General features: G+C 60.9%; 1 protein-coding gene across 1 annotated transcript in view; it reads right to left on the bottom strand.

Annotated features, from left to right (window-relative positions):
* FAM178B (family with sequence similarity 178 member B) overlaps nucleotides 1-19662 on the bottom strand; it is a 104991-nt gene that overhangs the window by 36328 nt on the left and 49001 nt on the right. Inside the window, exons 10-11 of the mRNA XM_059659063.1 lie at nucleotides 628-721; nucleotides 169-345 (exon numbers count right to left, since the gene is read on the bottom strand). Coding sequence (XP_059515046.1) covers nucleotides 169-345; nucleotides 628-721 — 271 coding nt within the window. The remainder of the gene's footprint in view (nucleotides 1-168; nucleotides 346-627; nucleotides 722-19662) is intronic.

The following is a 19662-nucleotide window of genomic DNA, read 5'->3' as shown; positions in this document are numbered from 1 at the left end:
AGCACCGTGGTGGGTGAAGGAGGGGCCACTTCCACCTCACTCTCACCAGCCCACTCGGAGGGTCAGAGGGCCAGCCATGGAGGCAGGGACATGCCACCCCCTCTGGGTGTGTGAAGGGCACCTGGGGGCCCTCTAGGGGAGCGGGCTGGCTGACCCAGGGCTCTGTACCTTCCCCGGCCACTCCTGGATGCTCTGGAGGAGCAGGAGCAGCAGCTGCTGCAGGTCGGCGTTGGGCAGCAGGCGCAACCGCACATCCAGGCCGGCTCTGCACAGCAGCTCCATCAGGTCCAAGAGGTCTCCATCCGTGGCGGCCTCAGGCTGAGCCTGGGCACACAGTGTCAGGAACTGGAGAACACAGAGAAGACGAGGGCAGTGGGGACCATCCTGGGAGACAGGGCATCACTGTGAGCCCCTCGCCATGTTGGGTAGGAGCGAGATAAGCAGGGAGGTGAGTGCAGACCCTGCGGTCTCAGGTGGCAGCATGGAGGGTGTGAGTGTCCCGTGCGTCAGTGCTGGCAGCCCATGCAGTGCCTGCAGTGGTGCCGAGCCCGTGGGTGCAGGGGGCATTCTTGGAGCTGGCCTATGGAATGGGCCTGGATGGGGCACAGAGACAGCCACTTGACTCACCTTATAGATGTAGCTCAGGCTGATGTCCAAGGCGGTCTCCTGGCGGGTGTCCTGCTGCTCACGCCAGCTCGGGCTGGCCTCACTTGCAAGCACTCTAAGACGAGACAGAGACAAGGAACGAAACGGGAATGGGCACCAGGGAGAACTGAGGTGGAGGGACCTGCACTCGCTCAAGGACACAGAGCCCAGGGACCATCCACTCAGCCTGGACCCTGCGTGCTGGTCGCTACTGCCGTGTAACAAAAGACCCCAAATGCAAAGGCTAAAGAATGTTTATTATCTCACAGTTCCTGAGGGTCGGGGATGCAGAAGCAACTCAGCTCGGTGGTTTGGGCTCAGGTCTCTCAGGAGGTTGTCCCCAAGATGCTGGGGGATGGGCTGCTGTCCTCTCAGGCCTGGCTGGGCAGGCGGAGCTCCCAAGCTCACTCACACGGCCAGCAGGCCTGGCTCCTTGCGGCTCCCCGGGCTCCTCCACAGGCAGCCTGCTTCCTGAAGGCACGCGAGTGACTCGAGAGGAGAATGCCTGGGACAGAGGCTGCAGCCTTTCACACCTGGCCGTGGCAGTGACACCCAGCCTGCGGACACCAGGCCAGCCTGACGGCTCCACGCCTGCCAGGCCTCCAGCTGCAGGTCCCCGGGACTTGGGAAACAGAAAGCCGTGCACCATTGCCCCCACAGCCGTCCTCAAAGGCGTGTCCTCTGTCCATCCAGGCGGGGAGACACGCGCTCCGAAAGCATGGAGCTGCAGCCTCCAATGTCAGCGAGGTAGGTGACAATCAGAGCAAGAGCCCAGCACGGACCTGTCCCGCGTGGGAGGGAGCAGGCCTGGTGGAGCCCAGATGCAGTCAGAGGCCAGGATCACAGCAAAACCCGTTCAGGACTAGTCGCACTCAGGGCGGCAGGATGCCCCCAGGAGAGCAGGGCCACCACCCTCTGCACGAGCTTCTTCGCAGGACGCCCCTGCCCAGCGATTCTCTCTGGGGCCAAGTGCGTATTGTTGATGTCAGGTAAGCGAGGGGAGTGTATGACACTGTGTCTCATCCACGTTCCCACTCCTGTGGACCAGCCTGCAGGCCTGCTAACAGCGGATCTCGCTGACGAAGACGCTGATGGCAGTGCTGCCGACCACAGGCCCTGCCCACAGCACGCTCTGGGGAGGCCTCTGCTCCTCCTTTCGTGGCACTGGCGCTGCTTCTCAGGCAAGAAGGAGACCCAGTCTAGGCACTAGGGAAGTCGGTGCCCACAACCGCGCTGGGGCGAGGGCGAGGGCTGGGTCTGCCTTTGATTAGGGCCAGGCGGGGGGGTGGGGGTGGGGGGGAGGGGGGGGAGGCCGGCATTTACACCTGGACAACAGGGCTGTCCGTCCGAGGGGAGCTGCAGCTGGAGCAGCCTGAACTCACAGGTGGGCAAGCACGGGGGGTTTCAGATTTCCTAAAGGGGGCATTAGAGTGGGCTTGATGCCTCCGTGAAGAGCAGTGGCCTCCCAGACAGCCTAGTGCCAGGGAGGTGAAGTGCAGGACCTGGGATCTGGTGACACCAAGGGAGGCGAGGCTGTGACAGACCCACGCCTCCTAGGAGGAAAAGCCAGCTTCCCAGTGAGAGGGACAGTCTCCCCCAGTGAGAGGGACAGTCTCTCAGTGAGAGGGACAGCCTCCCCCAGTGAGAGGGACAGTCTCTCAGTGAGAGGGACAGCCTCCCCCAGTGAGAGGGACAGTCTCTCAGTGAGAGGGACAGCCTCCCCCAGTGAGAGGGACAGTCTCTCAGTGAGAGGGACAGCCTCCCTCAGTGAGAGGGACAGTCTCCCAGTGAGAGGGACAGTCTCCCCCAGTGAGAGGGACAGCCTCCCCCAGTGAGAGGGACAGTCTCCCAGTGAGAGGGACAGTCTCCCCCAGTGAGAGGGACAGTCTCCCAGTGAGAGGGACAGTATCCCCAGTGAGAAGGACAGTCTCCCAGTGAGAGGGACAGTATCCCCAGTGAGAGGGACAGTCTCCCGGTGAGAGGGACAGTATCCCCAGTGAGAGGGACAGTCTCTCAGTGAGAGGGACAGTATCCCCAGTGAGAGGGACAGTCTCCCAGTGAGAGGGACAGTATCCCCAGTGAGAGGGACAGTCTCTCAGTGAGAGGGACAGTATCCCCAGTGAGAGGGACAGTCTCTCAGTGAGAGGGACAGCCTCCCCCAGTGAGAGGGAAAGCCTCCCCCAGTGAGAGGGACAGCCTCCCCCAGTGAGAGGGACAGTCTCCCCCAGTGAAGGGGACAGTCTCCCCCAGTGAGAGGGACAGCCTCCCCCAGTGAGAGGGACAGCCTCCCCCAGTGAGAGGGACAGTCTCCCCCAGTGAGAGGGACAGTCTCCCCCAGTGAGAGGGACAGTCTCCCAGTGAGAGGGACAGTCTCCCCCAGTGAGAGGGACAGTCTCCCCCAGTGAGAGGGACAGTCTCCCCACTGAGAGGGACAGTCTCTCAGTGAGAGGGACAGTCTCCCAGTGAGAGGGACAGCCTCCCCCAGTGAGAGGGACAGTCTCCCAGTGAGAGGGACAGTCTCCCCCAGTGAGAGGGACAGTCTCCCCCAGTGAGAGGGACAGTCTCTCAGTGAGAGGGACAGCCTCCCCCAGTGAGAGGGACAGCCTCCCCCAGTGAGAGGGACAGCCTCCCCCAGTGAGAGGGACAGCCTCCCCCAGTGAGAGGGACAGCCTCCCCCAGTGAGAGGGACAGTCTCCCCCAGTGAAGGGGACAGTCTCCCCCAGTGAGAGGGACAGCCTCCCCCAGTGAGAGGGACAGTCTCCCCCAGTGAGAGGGACAGCCTCCCCCAGTGAGAGGGACAGTCTCCCCCAGTGAGAGGGACAGTCTCCCCCAGTGAAGGGGACAGTCTCCCCCAGTGAGAGGGACAGCCTCCCCCAGTGAGAGGGACAGTCTCCCCCAGTGAAGGGGACAGTCTCCCCCAGTGAGAGGGACAGTCTCCCCCAGTGAGAGGGACAGCCTCCCAGTGAGAGGGACAGCCTCCCCCAGTGAGAGGGACAGTCTCCCCCAGAGAGGGGGACAGCCTCCCCCAGTGAGAGGGACAGTCTCCCCCAGTGAGAGGGACAGTCTCCCCCAGTGAGAGGGACAGCCTCCCCCAGTGAGAGGGACAGTCTCTCAGTGAGAGGGACAGCCTCCCCCAGTGAGAGGGACAGTCTCCCCCAGAGAGAGGGACAGCCTCCCCCAGTGAGAGGGACAGTCTCCCCCAGTGAGAGGGACAGTCTCCCCCAGTGAGAGGGACAGCCTCCCCCAGTGAGAGGGACAGCCTCCCCCAGAGAGAGGGACAGTCTCCCCCAGTGAGAGGGACAGTCTCCCAGTGAGAGGGACAGTCTCCCCCAGTGAGAGGGACAGTCTCCCCCAGTGAGAGGGACAGTCTCTCAGTGAGAGGGACAGCCTCCCCCAGAGAGAGGGACAGTCTCCCCCAGTGAGAGGGACAGTCTCCCAGTGAGAGGGACAGTCTCCCCCAGTGAGAGGGACAGTCTCCCCCAGTGAGAGGGACAGTCTCCCAGTGAGAGGGACAGCCTCCCCCAGAGAGAGGGACAGTCTCCCCCAGTGAGAGGGACAGTCTCCCAGTGAGAGGGACAGTCTCCCCCAGTGAGAGGGACAGTCTCCCCCAGTGAGAGGGACAGTCTCCCAGTGAGAGGGACAGTCTCCCCCAGTGAGAGGGACAGTCTCCCCCAGTGAGAGGGACAGTCTCTCAGTGAGAGGGACAGTATCCCCAGTGAGAGGGACAGTCTCCCAGTGAGAGGGACAGTATCCCCAGTGAGAGGGACAGTCTCTCAGTGAGAGGGACAGTATCCCCAGTGAGAGGGACAGTCTCTCAGTGAGAGGGACAGCCTCCCCCAGTGAGAGGGATAGCCTCCCCCAGTGAGAGGGACAGTCTCCCCCAGTGAGAGGAACAGTCTCCCAGTGAGAGGGATAGCCTCCCCCAGTGAGAGGGACAGTCTCCCCCAGTGAGAGGGACAGCCTCCCCCAGTGAGAGGGACAGCCTCCCCCAGTGAGAGGGACAGTCTCCCCCAGTGAGAGGGACAGTCTCCCCCAGTGAGAGGGACAGTCTCCCCCAGTGAGAGGGACAGTCTCTCAGTGAGAGGGACAGTATCCCCAGTGAGAGGGACAGTCTCCCCCAGTGAGAGGGATAGCCTCCCCCAGTGAGAGGGACAGTATCCCCAGTGAGAGGGACAGTCTCCCCCAGTGAGAGGGACAGTTTCTCCCAGTGAGAGGGACAGTCTCTCAGTGAGAGGGACAGTCTCCCCCAGTGAGAGGGACAGTATCCCCAGTGAGAGGGACAGTCTCCCAGTGAGAGGGATAGCCTCCCCCAGTGAGAGGGACAGTCTCCCCCAGTGAGAGGGACAGCCTCCCCCAGTGAGAGGGACAGTCTCTCAGTGAAAGGGACAGTATCCCCAGTGAGAGGGACAGTCTCCCCCAGTGAGAGGGATAGCCTCCCCCAGTGAGAGGGACAGTATCCCCAGTGAGAGGGACAGTCTCCCCCAGTGAGAGGGACAGTCTCTCCCAGTGAGAGGGACAGTCTCTCAGTGAGAGGGACAGTATCCCCAGTGAGAGGGACAGTCTCCCAGTGAGAGGGACAGTATCCCCAGTGAGAGGGACAGTCTCCCCCAGAGAGAGGGACAGTCTCTCCCAGTGAGAGGGACAGTCTCTCAGTGAGAGGGACAGTATCCCCAGTGAGAGGGACAGTCTCTCCCAGTGAGAGGGACAGTCTCTCAGTGAGAGGGACAGTATCCCCAGTGAGAGGGACAGTCTCCCCCAGTGAGAGGGACAGTATCCCCAGTGAGAGGGACAGTCTTCCAGTGAGAGGGACAGTATCCCCAGTGAGAGGGACAGTCTCCCAGTGAGAGGGACAGTCTCCCCCAGTGAGAGGGACAGTCTTCCAGTGAGAGGGACAGTATCCCCAGTGAGAGGGACAGTCTCCCCCAGTGAGAGGGACAGTCTCCAGTGAGAGGGACAGTATCCCCAGTGAGAGGGACAGTCTCCCAGTGAGAGGGACAGTATCCCCAGTGAGAGGGACAGTCTCTCAGGGAGAGGGACAGTATCCCCAGTGAGAGGGACAGTCTCCCAGTGAGAGGGACAGTATCCCCAGTGAGAGGGACAGTCTCCCAGTGAGAGGGACAGTATCCCCAATGAGAGGGACAGTCTCCCAGTGAGAGGGACAGTATCCCCAGTGAGAGGGACAGTCTCCCCCAGTGAGAGGGACAGTCTCTCCCAGTGAGAGGGACAGTCTCCCAGTGAGAGGGACAGTCTCTCAGTGAGAGGGACAGTATCCCCAGTGAGAGGGACAGTCTCCCATTGAGAGGGACAGTATCCCCAGTGAGAGGGACAGTCTCCCCCAGTGAGAGGGACAGTCTCTCCCAGTGAGAGGGACAGTCTCCCAGTGAGAGGGACAGTCTCCCAGTGAGAGGGACAGTATCCCCAGTGAGAGGGACAGTCTCCCAGTGAGAGGGATAGCCTCCCCCAGTGAGAGGGACAGTCTCTCAGTGAGAGGGACAGTCTCCCCCAGTGAGAGGGACAGTCTCCCCCAGTGAGAGGGACAGTCTCCCCCAGTGAGAGGGACAGCCTCCCCCAGTGAGAGGGACAGTCTCCCCAGTGAGAGGGACAGTCTCCCAGTGAGAGGGACAGTCTCCCCCAGTGAGAGGGATAGCCTCCCCCAGTGAGAGGGACAGTATCCCCAGTGAGAGGGACAGTCTCCCCCAGTGAGAGGGACAGTCTCTCCCAGTGAGAGGGACAGTCTCTCAGTGAGAGGGACAGTATCCCCAGTGAGAGGGACAGTCTCCCCCAGTGAGAGGGATAGCCTCCCCCAGTGAGAGGGACAGTATCCCCAGTGAGAGGGACAGTCTCCCCCAGTGAGAGGGACAGTCTCTCCCAGTGAGAGGGACAGTCTCTCAGTGAGAGGGACAGTATCCCCAGTGAGAGGGACAGTCTCCCAGTGAGAGGGACAGTATCCCCAGTGAGAGGGACAGTCTCCCAGTGAGAGGGACAGTCTCCCCCAGTGAGAGGGACAGTCTTCCAGTGAGAGGGACAGTATCCCCAGTGAGAGGGACAGTCTCCCCCAGTGAGAGGGACAGTCTCCCAGTGAGAGGGACAGTATCCCCAGTGAGAGGGACAGTCTCCCAGTGAGAGGGACAGTATCCCCAGTGAGAGGGACAGTCTCTCAGTGAGAGGGACAGTATCCCCAGTGAGAGGGACAGTATCCCCAATGAGAGGGACAGTCTCCCAGTGAGAGGGACAGTATCCCCAGTGAGAGGGACAGTCTCCCCCAGTGAGAGGGACAGTCTCCCCCAGTGAGAGGGACAGTCTCTCAGTGAGAGGGACAGCCTCCCCCAGAGAGAGGGACAGTCTCCCCCAGTGAGAGGGACAGTCTCCCAGTGAGAGGGACAGTCTCCCCCAGTGAGAGGGACAGTCTCCCCCAGTGAGAGGGACAGTCTCCCAGTGAGAGGGACAGCCTCCCCCAGAGAGAGGGACAGTCTCCCCCAGTGAGAGGGACAGTCTCCCAGTGAGAGGGACAGTCTCCCCCAGTGAGAGGGACAGTCTCCCCCAGTGAGAGGGACAGTCTCCCAGTGAGAGGGACAGTCTCCCCCAGTGAGAGGGACAGTCTCTCAGTGAGAGGGACAGTATCCCCAGTGAGAGGGACAGTCTCCCAGTGAGAGGGACAGTATCCCCAGTGAGAGGGACAGTCTCTCAGTGAGAGGGACAGTATCCCCAGTGAGAGGGACAGTCTCTCAGTGAGAGGGACAGCCTCCCCCAGTGAGAGGGATAGCCTCCCCCAGTGAGAGGGACAGTCTCCCCCAGTGAGAGGAACAGTCTCCCAGTGAGAGGGATAGCCTCCCCCAGTGAGAGGGACAGTCTCCCCCAGTGAGAGGGACAGCCTCCCCCAGTGAGAGGGACAGCCTCCCCCAGTGAGAGGGACAGTCTCCCCCAGTGAGAGGGACAGTCTCCCCCAGTGAGAGGGACAGTCTCCCCCAGTGAGAGGGACAGTCTCTCAGTGAGAGGGACAGCCTCCCCCAGTGAGAGGGACAGTCTCTCAGTGAAAGGGACAGTATCCCCAGTGAGAGGGACAGTCTCCCCCAGTGAGAGGGATAGCCTCCCCCAGTGAGAGGGACAGTATCCCCAGTGAGAGGGACAGTCTCCCCCAGTGAGAGGGACAGTCTCTCCCAGTGAGAGGGACAGTCTCTCAGTGAGAGGGACAGTATCCCCAGTGAGAGGGACAGTCTCCCAGTGAGAGGGACAGTATCCCCAGTGAGAGGGACAGTCTCCCCCAGAGAGAGGGACAGTCTCTCCCAGTGAGAGGGACAGTCTCTCAGTGAGAGGGACAGTATCCCCAGTGAGAGGGACAGTCTCTCCCAGTGAGAGGGACAGTCTCTCAGTGAGAGGGACAGTATCCCCAGTGAGAGGGACAGTCTCCCCCAGTGAGAGGGACAGTATCCCCAGTGAGAGGGACAGTCTTCCAGTGAGAGGGACAGTATCCCCAGTGAGAGGGACAGTCTCCCAGTGAGAGGGACAGTCTCCCCCAGTGAGAGGGACAGTCTTCCAGTGAGAGGGACAGTATCCCCAGTGAGAGGGACAGTCTCCCCCAGTGAGAGGGACAGTCTCCCAGTGAGAGGGACAGTATCCCCAGTGAGAGGGACAGTCTCCCAGTGAGAGGGACAGTATCCCCAGTGAGAGGGACAGTCTCTCAGTGAGAGGGACAGTATCCCCAGTGAGAGGGACAGTCTCCCAGTGAGAGGGACAGTATCCCCAGTGAGAGGGACAGTCTCCCAGTGAGAGGGACAGTATCCCCAGTGAGAGGGACAGTCTCCCCCAGTGAGAGGGACAGTCTCTCCCAGTGAGAGGGACAGTCTCCCAGTGAGAGGGACAGTCTCTCAGTGAGAGGGACAGTATCCCCAGTGAGAGGGACAGTCTCCCATTGAGAGGGACAGTATCCCCAGTGAGAGGGACAGTCTCCCCCAGTGAGAGGGACAGTCTCTCCCAGTGAGAGGGACAGTCTCCCAGTGAGAGGGACAGTCTCCCAGTGAGAGGGACAGTATCCCCAGTGAGAGGGACAGTCTCCCAGTGAGAGGGATAGCCTCCCCCAGTGAGAGGGACAGTCTCTCAGTGAGAGGGACAGTCTCCCCCAGTGAGAGGGACAGTCTCCCCCAGTGAGAGGGACAGTCTCCCCCAGTGAGAGGGACAGCCTCCCCCAGTGAGAGGGACAGTCTCCCCAGTGAGAGGGACAGTCTCCCAGTGAGAGGGACAGTCTCCCCCAGTGAGAGGGATAGCCTCCCCCAGTGAGAGGGACAGTATCCCCAGTGAGAGGGACAGTCTCCCCCAGTGAGAGGGACAGTCTCTCCCAGTGAGAGGGACAGTCTCTCAGTGAGAGGGACAGTATCCCCAGTGAGAGGGACAGTCTCCCCCAGTGAGAGGGATAGCCTCCCCCAGTGAGAGGGACAGTATCCCCAGTGAGAGGGACAGTCTCCCCCAGTGAGAGGGACAGTCTCTCCCAGTGAGAGGGACAGTCTCTCAGTGAGAGGGACAGTATCCCCAGTGAGAGGGACAGTCTCCCAGTGAGAGGGACAGTATCCCCAGTGAGAGGGACAGTCTCCCCCAGAGAGAGGGACAGTCTCTCCCAGTGAGAGGGACAGTCTCTCAGTGAGAGGGACAGTATCCCCAGTGAGAGGGACAGTCTCTCCCAGTGAGAGGGACAGTCTCTCAGTGAGAGGGACAGTATCCCCAGTGAGAGGGACAGTCTCCCCCAGTGAGAGGGACAGTATCCCCAGTGAGAGGGACAGTCTTCCAGTGAGAGGGACAGTATCCCCAGTGAGAGGGACAGTCTCCCAGTGAGAGGGACAGTCTCCCCCAGTGAGAGGGACAGTCTTCCAGTGAGAGGGACAGTATCCCCAGTGAGAGGGACAGTCTCCCCCAGTGAGAGGGACAGTCTCCCAGTGAGAGGGACAGTATCCCCAGTGAGAGGGACAGTCTCCCAGTGAGAGGGAAAGTATCCCCAGTGAGAGGGACAGTCTCTCAGTGAGAGGGACAGTATCCCCAGTGAGAGGGACAGTCTCCCAGTGAGAGGGACAGTATCCCCAGTGAGAGGGACAGTCTCCCAGTGAGAGGGACAGTATCCCCAATGAGAGGGACAGTCTCCCAGTGAGAGGGACAGTATCCCCAGTGAGAGGGACAGTCTCCCCCAGTGAGAGGGACAGTCTCTCCCAGTGAGAGGGACAGTCTCCCAGTGAGAGGGACAGTCTCTCAGTGAGAGGGACAGTATCCCCAGTGAGAGGGACAGTCTCCCATTGAGAGGGACAGCCTCCCCCAGTGAGAGGGACAGTCTCCCAGTGAGAGGGACAGTCTCCCAGTGAGAGGGACAGCCTCCCCCAGTGAGAGGGACAGTCTCCCAGTGAGAGGGACAGTCTCCCCCAGTGAGAGGGATAGCCTCCCCCAGTGAGAGGGACAGTCTCCCAGTGAGAGGGACAGTCTCCCCCAGTGAGAGGGACAGTCTCCCCCAGTGAGAGGGACAGCCTCCCCCAGTGAGAGGGACAGTCTCCCCAGTGAGAGGGACAGTCTCCCAGTGAGAGGGACAGTCTCCCCCAGTGAGAGGGACAGTCTCTCAGTGAGAGGGACAGTCTCCCCCAGTGAGAGGGACAGTCTCCCCCAGTGAGAGGGACAGTCTCTCCCAGTGAGAGGGACAGTCTCTCAGTGAGAGGGACAGCCTCCCCCAGTGAGAGGGACAGCCTCCCCCAGTGAGAGGGACAGCCTCCCCCAGTGAGAGGGACAGCCTCCCCCAGTGAGAGGGACAGTCTCCCCCAGTGAGAGGGACAGCCTCCCCCAGTGAGAGGGACAGTCTCCCCCAGTGAGAGGGACAGTCTCCCCCAGTGAGAGGGACAGTCTCCCCAGTGAGAGGGACAGTCTCCCAGTGAGAGGGACAGTCTCCCCCAGTGAGAGGGACAGTCTCCCAGTGAGAGGGACAGTCTCCCCCAGTGAGAGGGACAGTCTCCCCCAGTGAGAGGGACAGTCTCCCCAGTGAGAGGGACAGTCTCTCAGTGAGAGGGACAGTCTCCCAGTGAGAGGGACAGTCTCCCCCAGTGAGAGGGACAGTCTCCCAGTGAGAGGGACAGCCTCCCCCAGAGAGAGGGACAGTCTCCCCCAGTGAGAGGGACAGTCTCCCAGTGAGAGGGACAGTCTCCCCCAGTGAGAGGGACAGTCTCCCCCAGTGAGAGGGACAGTCTCCCCCAGTGAGAGGGACAGTCTCCCCAGTGAGAGGGACAGTCTCCCCCAGTGAGAGGGACAGTCTCTCAGTGAGAGGGACAGCCTCCCCCAGAGAGAGGGACAGTCTCCCCCAGTGAGAGGGACAGTCTCCCAGTGAGAGGGACAGTCTCCCCCAGTGAGAGGGACAGTCTCCCCCAGTGAGAGGGACAGTCTCCCAGTGAGAGGGACAGCCTCCCCCAGAGAGAGGGACAGTCTCCCCCAGTGAGAGGGACAGTCTCCCAGTGAGAGGGACAGTCTCCCCCAGTGAGAGGGACAGTCTCCCCCAGTGAGAGGGACAGTCTCCCAGTGAGAGGGACAGTCTCCCCCAGTGAGAGGGACAGTCTCTCAGTGAGAGGGACAGTATCCCCAGTGAGAGGGACAGTCTCCCAGTGAGAGGGACAGTATCCCCAGTGAGAGGGACAGTCTCTCAGTGAGAGGGACAGTATCCCCAGTGAGAGGGACAGTCTCTCAGTGAGAGGGACAGCCTCCCCCAGTGAGAGGGATAGCCTCCCCCAGTGAGAGGGACAGTCTCCCCCAGTGAGAGGAACAGTCTCCCAGTGAGAGGGATAGCCTCCCCCAGTGAGAGGGACAGTCTCCCCCAGTGAGAGGGACAGCCTCCCCCAGTGAGAGGGACAGCCTCCCCCAGTGAGAGGGACAGTCTCCCCCAGTGAGAGGGACAGTCTCCCCCAGTGAGAGGGACAGTCTCCCCCAGTGAGAGGGACAGTCTCTCAGTGAGAGGGACAGCCTCCCCCAGTGAGAGGGACAGTCTCTCAGTGAAAGGGACAGTATCCCCAGTGAGAGGGACAGTCTCCCCCAGTGAGAGGGATAGCCTCCCCCAGTGAGAGGGACAGTATCCCCAGTGAGAGGGACAGTCTCCCCCAGTGAGAGGGACAGTCTCTCCCAGTGAGAGGGACAGTCTCTCAGTGAGAGGGACAGTATCCCCAGTGAGAGGGACAGTCTCCCAGTGAGAGGGACAGTATCCCCAGTGAGAGGGACAGTCTCCCCCAGAGAGAGGGACAGTCTCTCCCAGTGAGAGGGACAGTCTCTCAGTGAGAGGGACAGTATCCCCAGTGAGAGGGACAGTCTCTCCCAGTGAGAGGGACAGTCTCTCAGTGAGAGGGACAGTATCCCCAGTGAGAGGGACAGTCTCCCCCAGTGAGAGGGACAGTATCCCCAGTGAGAGGGACAGTCTTCCAGTGAGAGGGACAGTATCCCCAGTGAGAGGGACAGTCTCCCAGTGAGAGGGACAGTCTCCCCCAGTGAGAGGGACAGTCTTCCAGTGAGAGGGACAGTATCCCCAGTGAGAGGGACAGTCTCCCCCAGTGAGAGGGACAGTCTCCCAGTGAGAGGGACAGTATCCCCAGTGAGAGGGACAGTCTCCCAGTGAGAGGGACAGTATCCCCAGTGAGAGGGACAGTCTCTCAGTGAGAGGGACAGTATCCCCAGTGAGAGGGACAGTCTCCCAGTGAGAGGGACAGTATCCCCAGTGAGAGGGACAGTCTCCCAGTGAGAGGGACAGTATCCCCAGTGAGAGGGACAGTCTCCCCCAGTGAGAGGGACAGTCTCTCCCAGTGAGAGGGACAGTCTCCCAGTGAGAGGGACAGTCTCTCAGTGAGAGGGACAGTATCCCCAGTGAGAGGGACAGTCTCCCATTGAGAGGGACAGTATCCCCAGTGAGAGGGACAGTCTCCCCCAGTGAGAGGGACAGTCTCTCCCAGTGAGAGGGACAGTCTCCCAGTGAGAGGGACAGTCTCCCAGTGAGAGGGACAGTATCCCCAGTGAGAGGGACAGTCTCCCAGTGAGAGGGATAGCCTCCCCCAGTGAGAGGGACAGTCTCTCAGTGAGAGGGACAGTCTCCCCCAGTGAGAGGGACAGTCTCCCCCAGTGAGAGGGACAGTCTCCCCCAGTGAGAGGGACAGCCTCCCCCAGTGAGAGGGACAGTCTCCCCAGTGAGAGGGACAGTCTCCCAGTGAGAGGGACAGTCTCCCCCAGTGAGAGGGATAGCCTCCCCCAGTGAGAGGGACAGTATCCCCAGTGAGAGGGACAGTCTCCCCCAGTGAGAGGGACAGTCTCTCCCAGTGAGAGGGACAGTCTCTCAGTGAGAGGGACAGTATCCCCAGTGAGAGGGACAGTCTCCCCCAGTGAGAGGGATAGCCTCCCCCAGTGAGAGGGACAGTATCCCCAGTGAGAGGGACAGTCTCCCCCAGTGAGAGGGACAGTCTCTCCCAGTGAGAGGGACAGTCTCTCAGTGAGAGGGACAGTATCCCCAGTGAGAGGGACAGTCTCCCAGTGAGAGGGACAGTATCCCCAGTGAGAGGGACAGTCTCCCCCAGAGAGAGGGACAGTCTCTCCCAGTGAGAGGGACAGTCTCTCAGTGAGAGGGACAGTATCCCCAGTGAGAGGGACAGTCTCTCCCAGTGAGAGGGACAGTCTCTCAGTGAGAGGGACAGTATCCCCAGTGAGAGGGACAGTCTCCCCCAGTGAGAGGGACAGTATCCCCAGTGAGAGGGACAGTCTTCCAGTGAGAGGGACAGTATCCCCAGTGAGAGGGACAGTCTCCCAGTGAGAGGGACAGTCTCCCCCAGTGAGAGGGACAGTCTTCCAGTGAGAGGGACAGTATCCCCAGTGAGAGGGACAGTCTCCCCCAGTGAGAGGGACAGTCTCCCAGTGAGAGGGACAGTATCCCCAGTGAGAGGGACAGTCTCCCAGTGAGAGGGAAAGTATCCCCAGTGAGAGGGACAGTCTCTCAGTGAGAGGGACAGTATCCCCAGTGAGAGGGACAGTCTCCCAGTGAGAGGGACAGTATCCCCAGTGAGAGGGACAGTCTCCCAGTGAGAGGGACAGTATCCCCAATGAGAGGGACAGTCTCCCAGTGAGAGGGACAGTATCCCCAGTGAGAGGGACAGTCTCCCCCAGTGAGAGGGACAGTCTCTCCCAGTGAGAGGGACAGTCTCCCAGTGAGAGGGACAGTCTCTCAGTGAGAGGGACAGTATCCCCAGTGAGAGGGACAGTCTCCCATTGAGAGGGACAGCCTCCCCCAGTGAGAGGGACAGTCTCCCAGTGAGAGGGACAGCCTCCCCCAGTGAGAGGGACAGTCTCCCAGTGAGAGGGACAGTCTCCCCCAGTGAGAGGGATAGCCTCCCCCAGTGAGAGGGACAGTCTCCCAGTGAGAGGGACAGTCTCCCCCAGTGAGAGGGACAGTCTCCCCCAGTGAGAGGGACAGCCTCCCCCAGTGAGAGGGACAGTCTCCCCAGTGAGAGGGACAGTCTCCCAGTGAGAGGGACAGTCTCCCCCAGTGAGAGGGACAGTCTCTCAGTGAGAGGGACAGTCTCCCCCAGTGAGAGGGACAGTCTCCCCCAGTGAGAGGGACAGTCTCTCCCAGTGAGAGGGACAGTCTCTCAGTGAGAGGGACAGCCTCCCCCAGTGAGAGGGACAGCCTCCCCCAGTGAGAGGGACAGCCTCCCCCAGTGAGAGGGACAGCCTCCCCCAGTGAGAGGGACAGTCTCCCCCAGTGAGAGGGACAGCCTCCCCCAGTGAGAGGGACAGTCTCCCCCAGTGAGAGGGACAGTCTCCCCCAGTGAGAGGGACAGTCTCCCCAGTGAGAGGGACAGTCTCCCAGTGAGAGGGACAGTCTCCCCCAGTGAGAGGGACAGTCTCCCAGTGAGAGGGACAGTCTCCCCCAGTGAGAGGGACAGTCTCCCCCAGTGAGAGGGACAGTCTCCCCAGTGAGAGGGACAGTCTCTCAGTGAGAGGGACAGTCTCCCAGTGAGAGGGACAGCCTCCCCCAGTGAGAGGGACAGTCTCCCAGTGAGAGGGACAGTCTCCCCCAGTGAGAGGGATAGCCTCCCCCAGTGAGAGGGACAGTCTCCCAGTGAGAGGGACAGTCTCCCCCAGTGAGAGGGACAGTCTCCCCCAGTGAGAGGGACAGTCTCTCCCAGTGAGAGGGACAGTATCCCCAGTGAGAGAGACAGTCTCCCCCAGTGAGAGGGATAGCCTCCCCCAGTGAGAGGGACAGTCTCCCCCAGTGAGAGGGACAGCCTCCCCCAGAGAGAGGGACAGTCTCCCCCAGTGAGAAGGACAGTCTCCCCCAGTGAGAGGGACAGCCTCCCCCAGTGAGAGGGACAGTCTCCCCCAGTGAGAGGAACAGTCTCCCAGTGAGAGGGATAGCCTCCCCCAGTGAGAGGGACAGTCTCCCCCAGTGAGAGGGACAGTCTCCCAGTGAGAGGAACAGTCTCCCAGTGAGAGGGATAGCCTCCCCCAGTGAGAGGGACAGTCTCCCCCAGTGAGAGGAACAGTCTCCCAGTGAGAGGGATAGCCTCCCCCAGAGAGAGGGACAGTCTCCCCCAGTGAGAGGGACAGTCTCCCCCAGTGAGAGGGACAGTCTCCCCAGTGAGAGGGACAGTCTCTCAGTGAGAGGGACAGTCTCCCAGTGAGAGGGACAGCCTCCCCCAGTGAGAGGGACAGCCTCCCCCAGTGAGAGGGACAGTCTCCCAGTGAGAGGGACAGTCTCCCCCAGTGAGAGGGACAGTCTCCCCCAGTGAGAGGGACAGTCTCTCCCAGTGAGAGGGACAGTATCCCCAGTGAGAGAGACAGTCTCCCCCAGTGAGAGGGATAGCCTCCCCCAGTGAGAGGGACAGTCTCCCCCAGTGAGAGGGACAGCCTCCCCCAGAGAGAGGGACAGTCTCCCCCAGTGAGAAGGACAGTCTCCCCCAGTGAGAGGGACAGCCTCCCCCAGTGAGAGGGACAGTCTCCCCCAGTGAGAGGAACAGTCTCCCAGTGAGAGGGATAGCCTCCCCCAGTGAGAGGGACAGTCTCCCCCAGTGAGAGGGACAGTCTCCCAGTGAGAGGAACAGTCTCCCAGTGAGAGGGATAGCCTCCCCCAGTGAGAGGGACAGTCTCCCCCAGTGAGAGGAACAGTCTCCCAGTGAGAGGGATAGCCTCCCCCAGTGAGAGGGACAGTCTCCCCCAGTGAGAGGGACAGTCTCCCCCAGTGAGAGGGACAGCCTCCCCCAGAGAGAGGGACAGTCTCCCCCAGTGAGAGGGACAGTCTCCCCCAGTGAGAGGGACAGCCTCCCCCAGAGAGAGGGACAGCCTCCCCCAGTGAGAAGGACAGTCTCCCCCAGTGAGAGGGACAGCCTCCCCCAGTGAGAGGGACAGTCTCCCCCAGTGAGAGGAACAGTCTCCCAGTGAGAGGGATAGCCTCCCCCAGTGAGAGGGACAGTCTCCCCCAGTGAGAGGGACAGTCTCCCAGTGAGAGGGATAGCCTCCCCCAGTGAGAGGGACAGTCTCCCCCAGTGAGAGGGATAGCCTCCCCCAGAGAGAGGGACAGTCTCCCAGTGAGAGGGACAGTATCCCCAGTGAGAGGGACAGTCTCTCCCAGTGAGAGGGACAGTCTCTCAGTGAGAGGGACAGTCTCCCAGTGAGAGGGACAGTCTCTCCCAGTGAGAGGGACAGTATCCCCAGTGAGAGGGACAGTCTCCCAGTGAGAGGGACAGTATCCCCAGTGAGAGGGACAGTCTCTCCCACTGAGAGGGACAGTCTCTCAGTGAGAGGGACAGTCTCCCCCAGTGAGAGGGACAGTATCCCCAGTGAGAGGGACAGTCTTCCAGTGAGAGGGACAGTATCCCCAGTGAGAGGGACAGTCTCCCAGTGAGAGGGACAGTATCCCCAGTGAGAGGGACAGTCTCCCCCAGTGAGAGGGACAGTCTCCCAGTGAGAGGGACAGTATCCCCAGTGAGAGGGACAGTCTCCCAGTGAGAGGGACAGTATCCCCAGTGAGAGGGACCGTCTCCCTGTGAGAGGGACAGTATCCCCAGTGAGAGGGACAGTCTCCCAGTGAGAGGGACAGTATCCCCAGTGAGAGGGACCGTCTCCCGGTGAGAGGGACAGTATCCCCAGTGAGGGGGACAGTCTCTCCCAGTGAGAGGGACAGTCTCTCCCAGTGAGAGGGACAGTCTCTCCCAGTGAGAGGGACAGTCTCCCAGTGAGAGGGACAGTCTCTCAGTGAGAGGGACAGTATCCCCAGTGAGAGGGACAGTCTCCCAGTGAGAGGGACAGTATCCCCAGTGAGAGGGACAGTCTCCCAGTGAGAGGGACAGTATCCCCAGTGAGAGGGACAGTCTCCCAGTGAGAGGGACAGTATCCCCAGTGAGAGGGACAGTCTCCCAGTGAGAGGGACAGTATCCCCAGTGAGAGGGACAGTCTCCCAGTGAGAGGGACAGTATCCCCAGTGAGAGGGACAGTCTCCCAGTGAGAGGGACAGTATCCCCAGTGAGAGGGACAGTCTCCCAGTGAGAGGGACAGTATCCCCAGTGAGAGGGACAGTCTCCCAGTGAGAGGGACAGTATCCCCAGTGAGAGGGACAGTCTCCCAGTGAGAGGGACAGTATCCCCAGTGAGAGGGACAGTCTCCCAGTGAGAGGGACAGTATCCCCAGTGAGAGGGACAGTCTCCCCCAGTGAGAGGGACAGTCTCTCAGTTAGAGGGACAGTATCCCCAGTGAGAGGGACAGTCTCCCAGTGAGAGGGACAGTATCCCCAGTGAGAGGGACAGTCTCTCAGTTAGAGGGACAGTATCCCCAGTGAGAGGGACAGTCTCCCAGTGAGAGGGACAGTATCCCCAGTGAGAGGGACAGTCTCCCAGTGAGAGGGACAGTCTCCCAGTGAGAGGGACAGTATCCCCAGTGAGAGGGACAGTCTCCCCCAGTGAGAGGGACAGTCTCCCAGTGAGAGGGACAGTCTCTCAGTGAGAGGGACAGTATCCCCAGTGAGAGGGACAGTCTCCCCCAGTGAGAGGAACAGTATCCCCAGTGAGAGGGACAGTCTCCCAGTGAGAGGGACAGTCTCCCCCAGTGAGAGGGACAGTATCCCCAGTGAGAGGGACAGTCTCCCAGTGAGAGGGACAGTATCCCCAGTGAGAGGGACAGTCTCCCAGTGAGAGGGACAGTCTCCCAGTGAGAGGGACAGTATCCCCAGTGAGAGGGACAGTCTCCCCCAGTGAGAGGGACAGTCTCCCAGTGAGAGGGACAGTCTCTCAGTGAGAGGGACAGTATCCCCAGTGAGAGGGACAGTCTCCCCCAGTGAGAGGGACAGTATCCCCAGTGAGAGGGACAGTCTCTCAGTGAGAGGGACAGTATCCCCAGTGAGAGGGACAGTCTCCCAGTGAGAGGGACAGTATCCCCAGTGAGAGGGACAGTCTCCCAGTGAGAGGGACAGTATCCCCAGTGAGAGGGACAGTCTCCCCCAGTGAGAGGGACAGTCTCTCCCAGTGAGAGGGACAGTCTCTCAGTGAGAGGGACAGTATCCCCAGTGAGAGGGACAGTCTCCCCCAGTGAGAGGAACAGTATCCCCAGTGAGAGGGACAGTCTCCCAGTGAGAGGGACAGTATCCCCAGTGAGAGGGACAGTCTCCCAGTGAGAGGGACAGTCTCCCAGTGAGAGGGACAGTATCCCAAGTGAGAGGGACAGTCTCCCCCAGTGAGAGGGACAGTCTCCCAGTGAGAGGGACAGTCTCCCAGTGAGAGGGACAGTCTCCCCCAGTGAGAGGGACAGTCTCCCCCAGTGAGAGGGACAGTATCCCCAGTGAGAGGGACAGTCTCCCAGTGAGAGGGACAGTCTCCCCCAGTGAGAGGGACAGTCTCCCAGTGAGAGGGACAGTATCCCCAGTGAGAGGGACAGTCTCCCAGTGAGAGGGACAGTCTCCCAGTGAGAGGGACAGTCTCTTAGTGAGAGGCCAGCCTCCTGGAAGCGCTCCACACTCGGCCTCCCTGTGCGCCTCTCCTGGGGAGCAGCAGGCTATAGAACGGGTCCCTCCCCTCCCTTTGAGGAGCCACTTGACTGAAATGTGGCGTCTGTGACTGCTCTGCTGGGAGGCAGCATCAGCTGGTCCCGGACCTCCACGTGGCTTCGGCAGGCGGCCTCGGAGCACAGGGATCGATGGCCTACCTAGCCCTTCCCCTCCTGCACTCAGCAGGTTAAGAGGGAGCCACGTGAGTCCATGAGCGAAGCAGCCTCATCTGTGCTGCGTGTCCCTCAGTGGCGAGGTCAGGGCTCACCACCCCACTAGCAGCACCAGCACTAGAGCTGGAGTCTGGGTCACCGTGACCCACTGAGTAATCTTTCTTTTTTGGGGGAAGAATTAGAAATGTATCAGGTCTTCTGGAAAACCAGCCCCGTTTTGTTTCTCCCAAGGGTTGAAAAAATAAGTTACTATCTGTATGGCAGCACTGCGACCTCAGCGGGAGGAGGGTAAGAAGTGTGGGCACCGCCCCCCACAACCCAGAGCTGCTCTGTGGGGAAGAGCGCCCCTGACCAGCAGGGTGCCCTTTCAGTGGACTGTCATCTGCTCACTGTTCCTTTCCAAGGGCCACGTGGGGGGCCTCCAGCCCCGGGCACGGCCGCGGGCCTGCTGGCCGAGAGGCAGGCCTGTATCCAAGCAGGGCTCTCGGCTTTGTCATCGGAAGCGGCCCTGGAGGACCAGCCGTGGTCCCTACGGCCCTGCCCTCTCTTCCCAGGTGAGACTCCGGAGCCCGTGGCATAGCCTCTCGGAGGAAGCAGAGCTCTCGCTCAGCACCCACACTGGTCCCTCCTCCCCTGCTCCCCCACTCTAACACCCTCCTGGTCTCTCCGCGTGTCGCTGGCAGAGGGGCGACTCTTTGCAACGGGCGGACAGCAGACCGTTGCACATGTCCACTGCAGAAGGGCCCTGTCTTTCTGAAAGGACATCTCGAGGCTCTCTGGGAGATGGTGACGGTTTAAGGAAATCTGAGATTAAGAACAGATGGTGGGAGACCT

The sequence above is a fragment of the Myotis daubentonii genome, chromosome 12 (genome assembly GCF_963259705.1).
Source record: "Myotis daubentonii chromosome 12, mMyoDau2.1, whole genome shotgun sequence".
NCBI lineage: Eukaryota > Metazoa > Chordata > Mammalia > Chiroptera > Vespertilionidae > Myotis > Myotis daubentonii.
The sequence above is the reverse complement of the archived record's forward strand: the minus strand, read 5'-3'. Positions and strand labels throughout refer to the sequence as shown.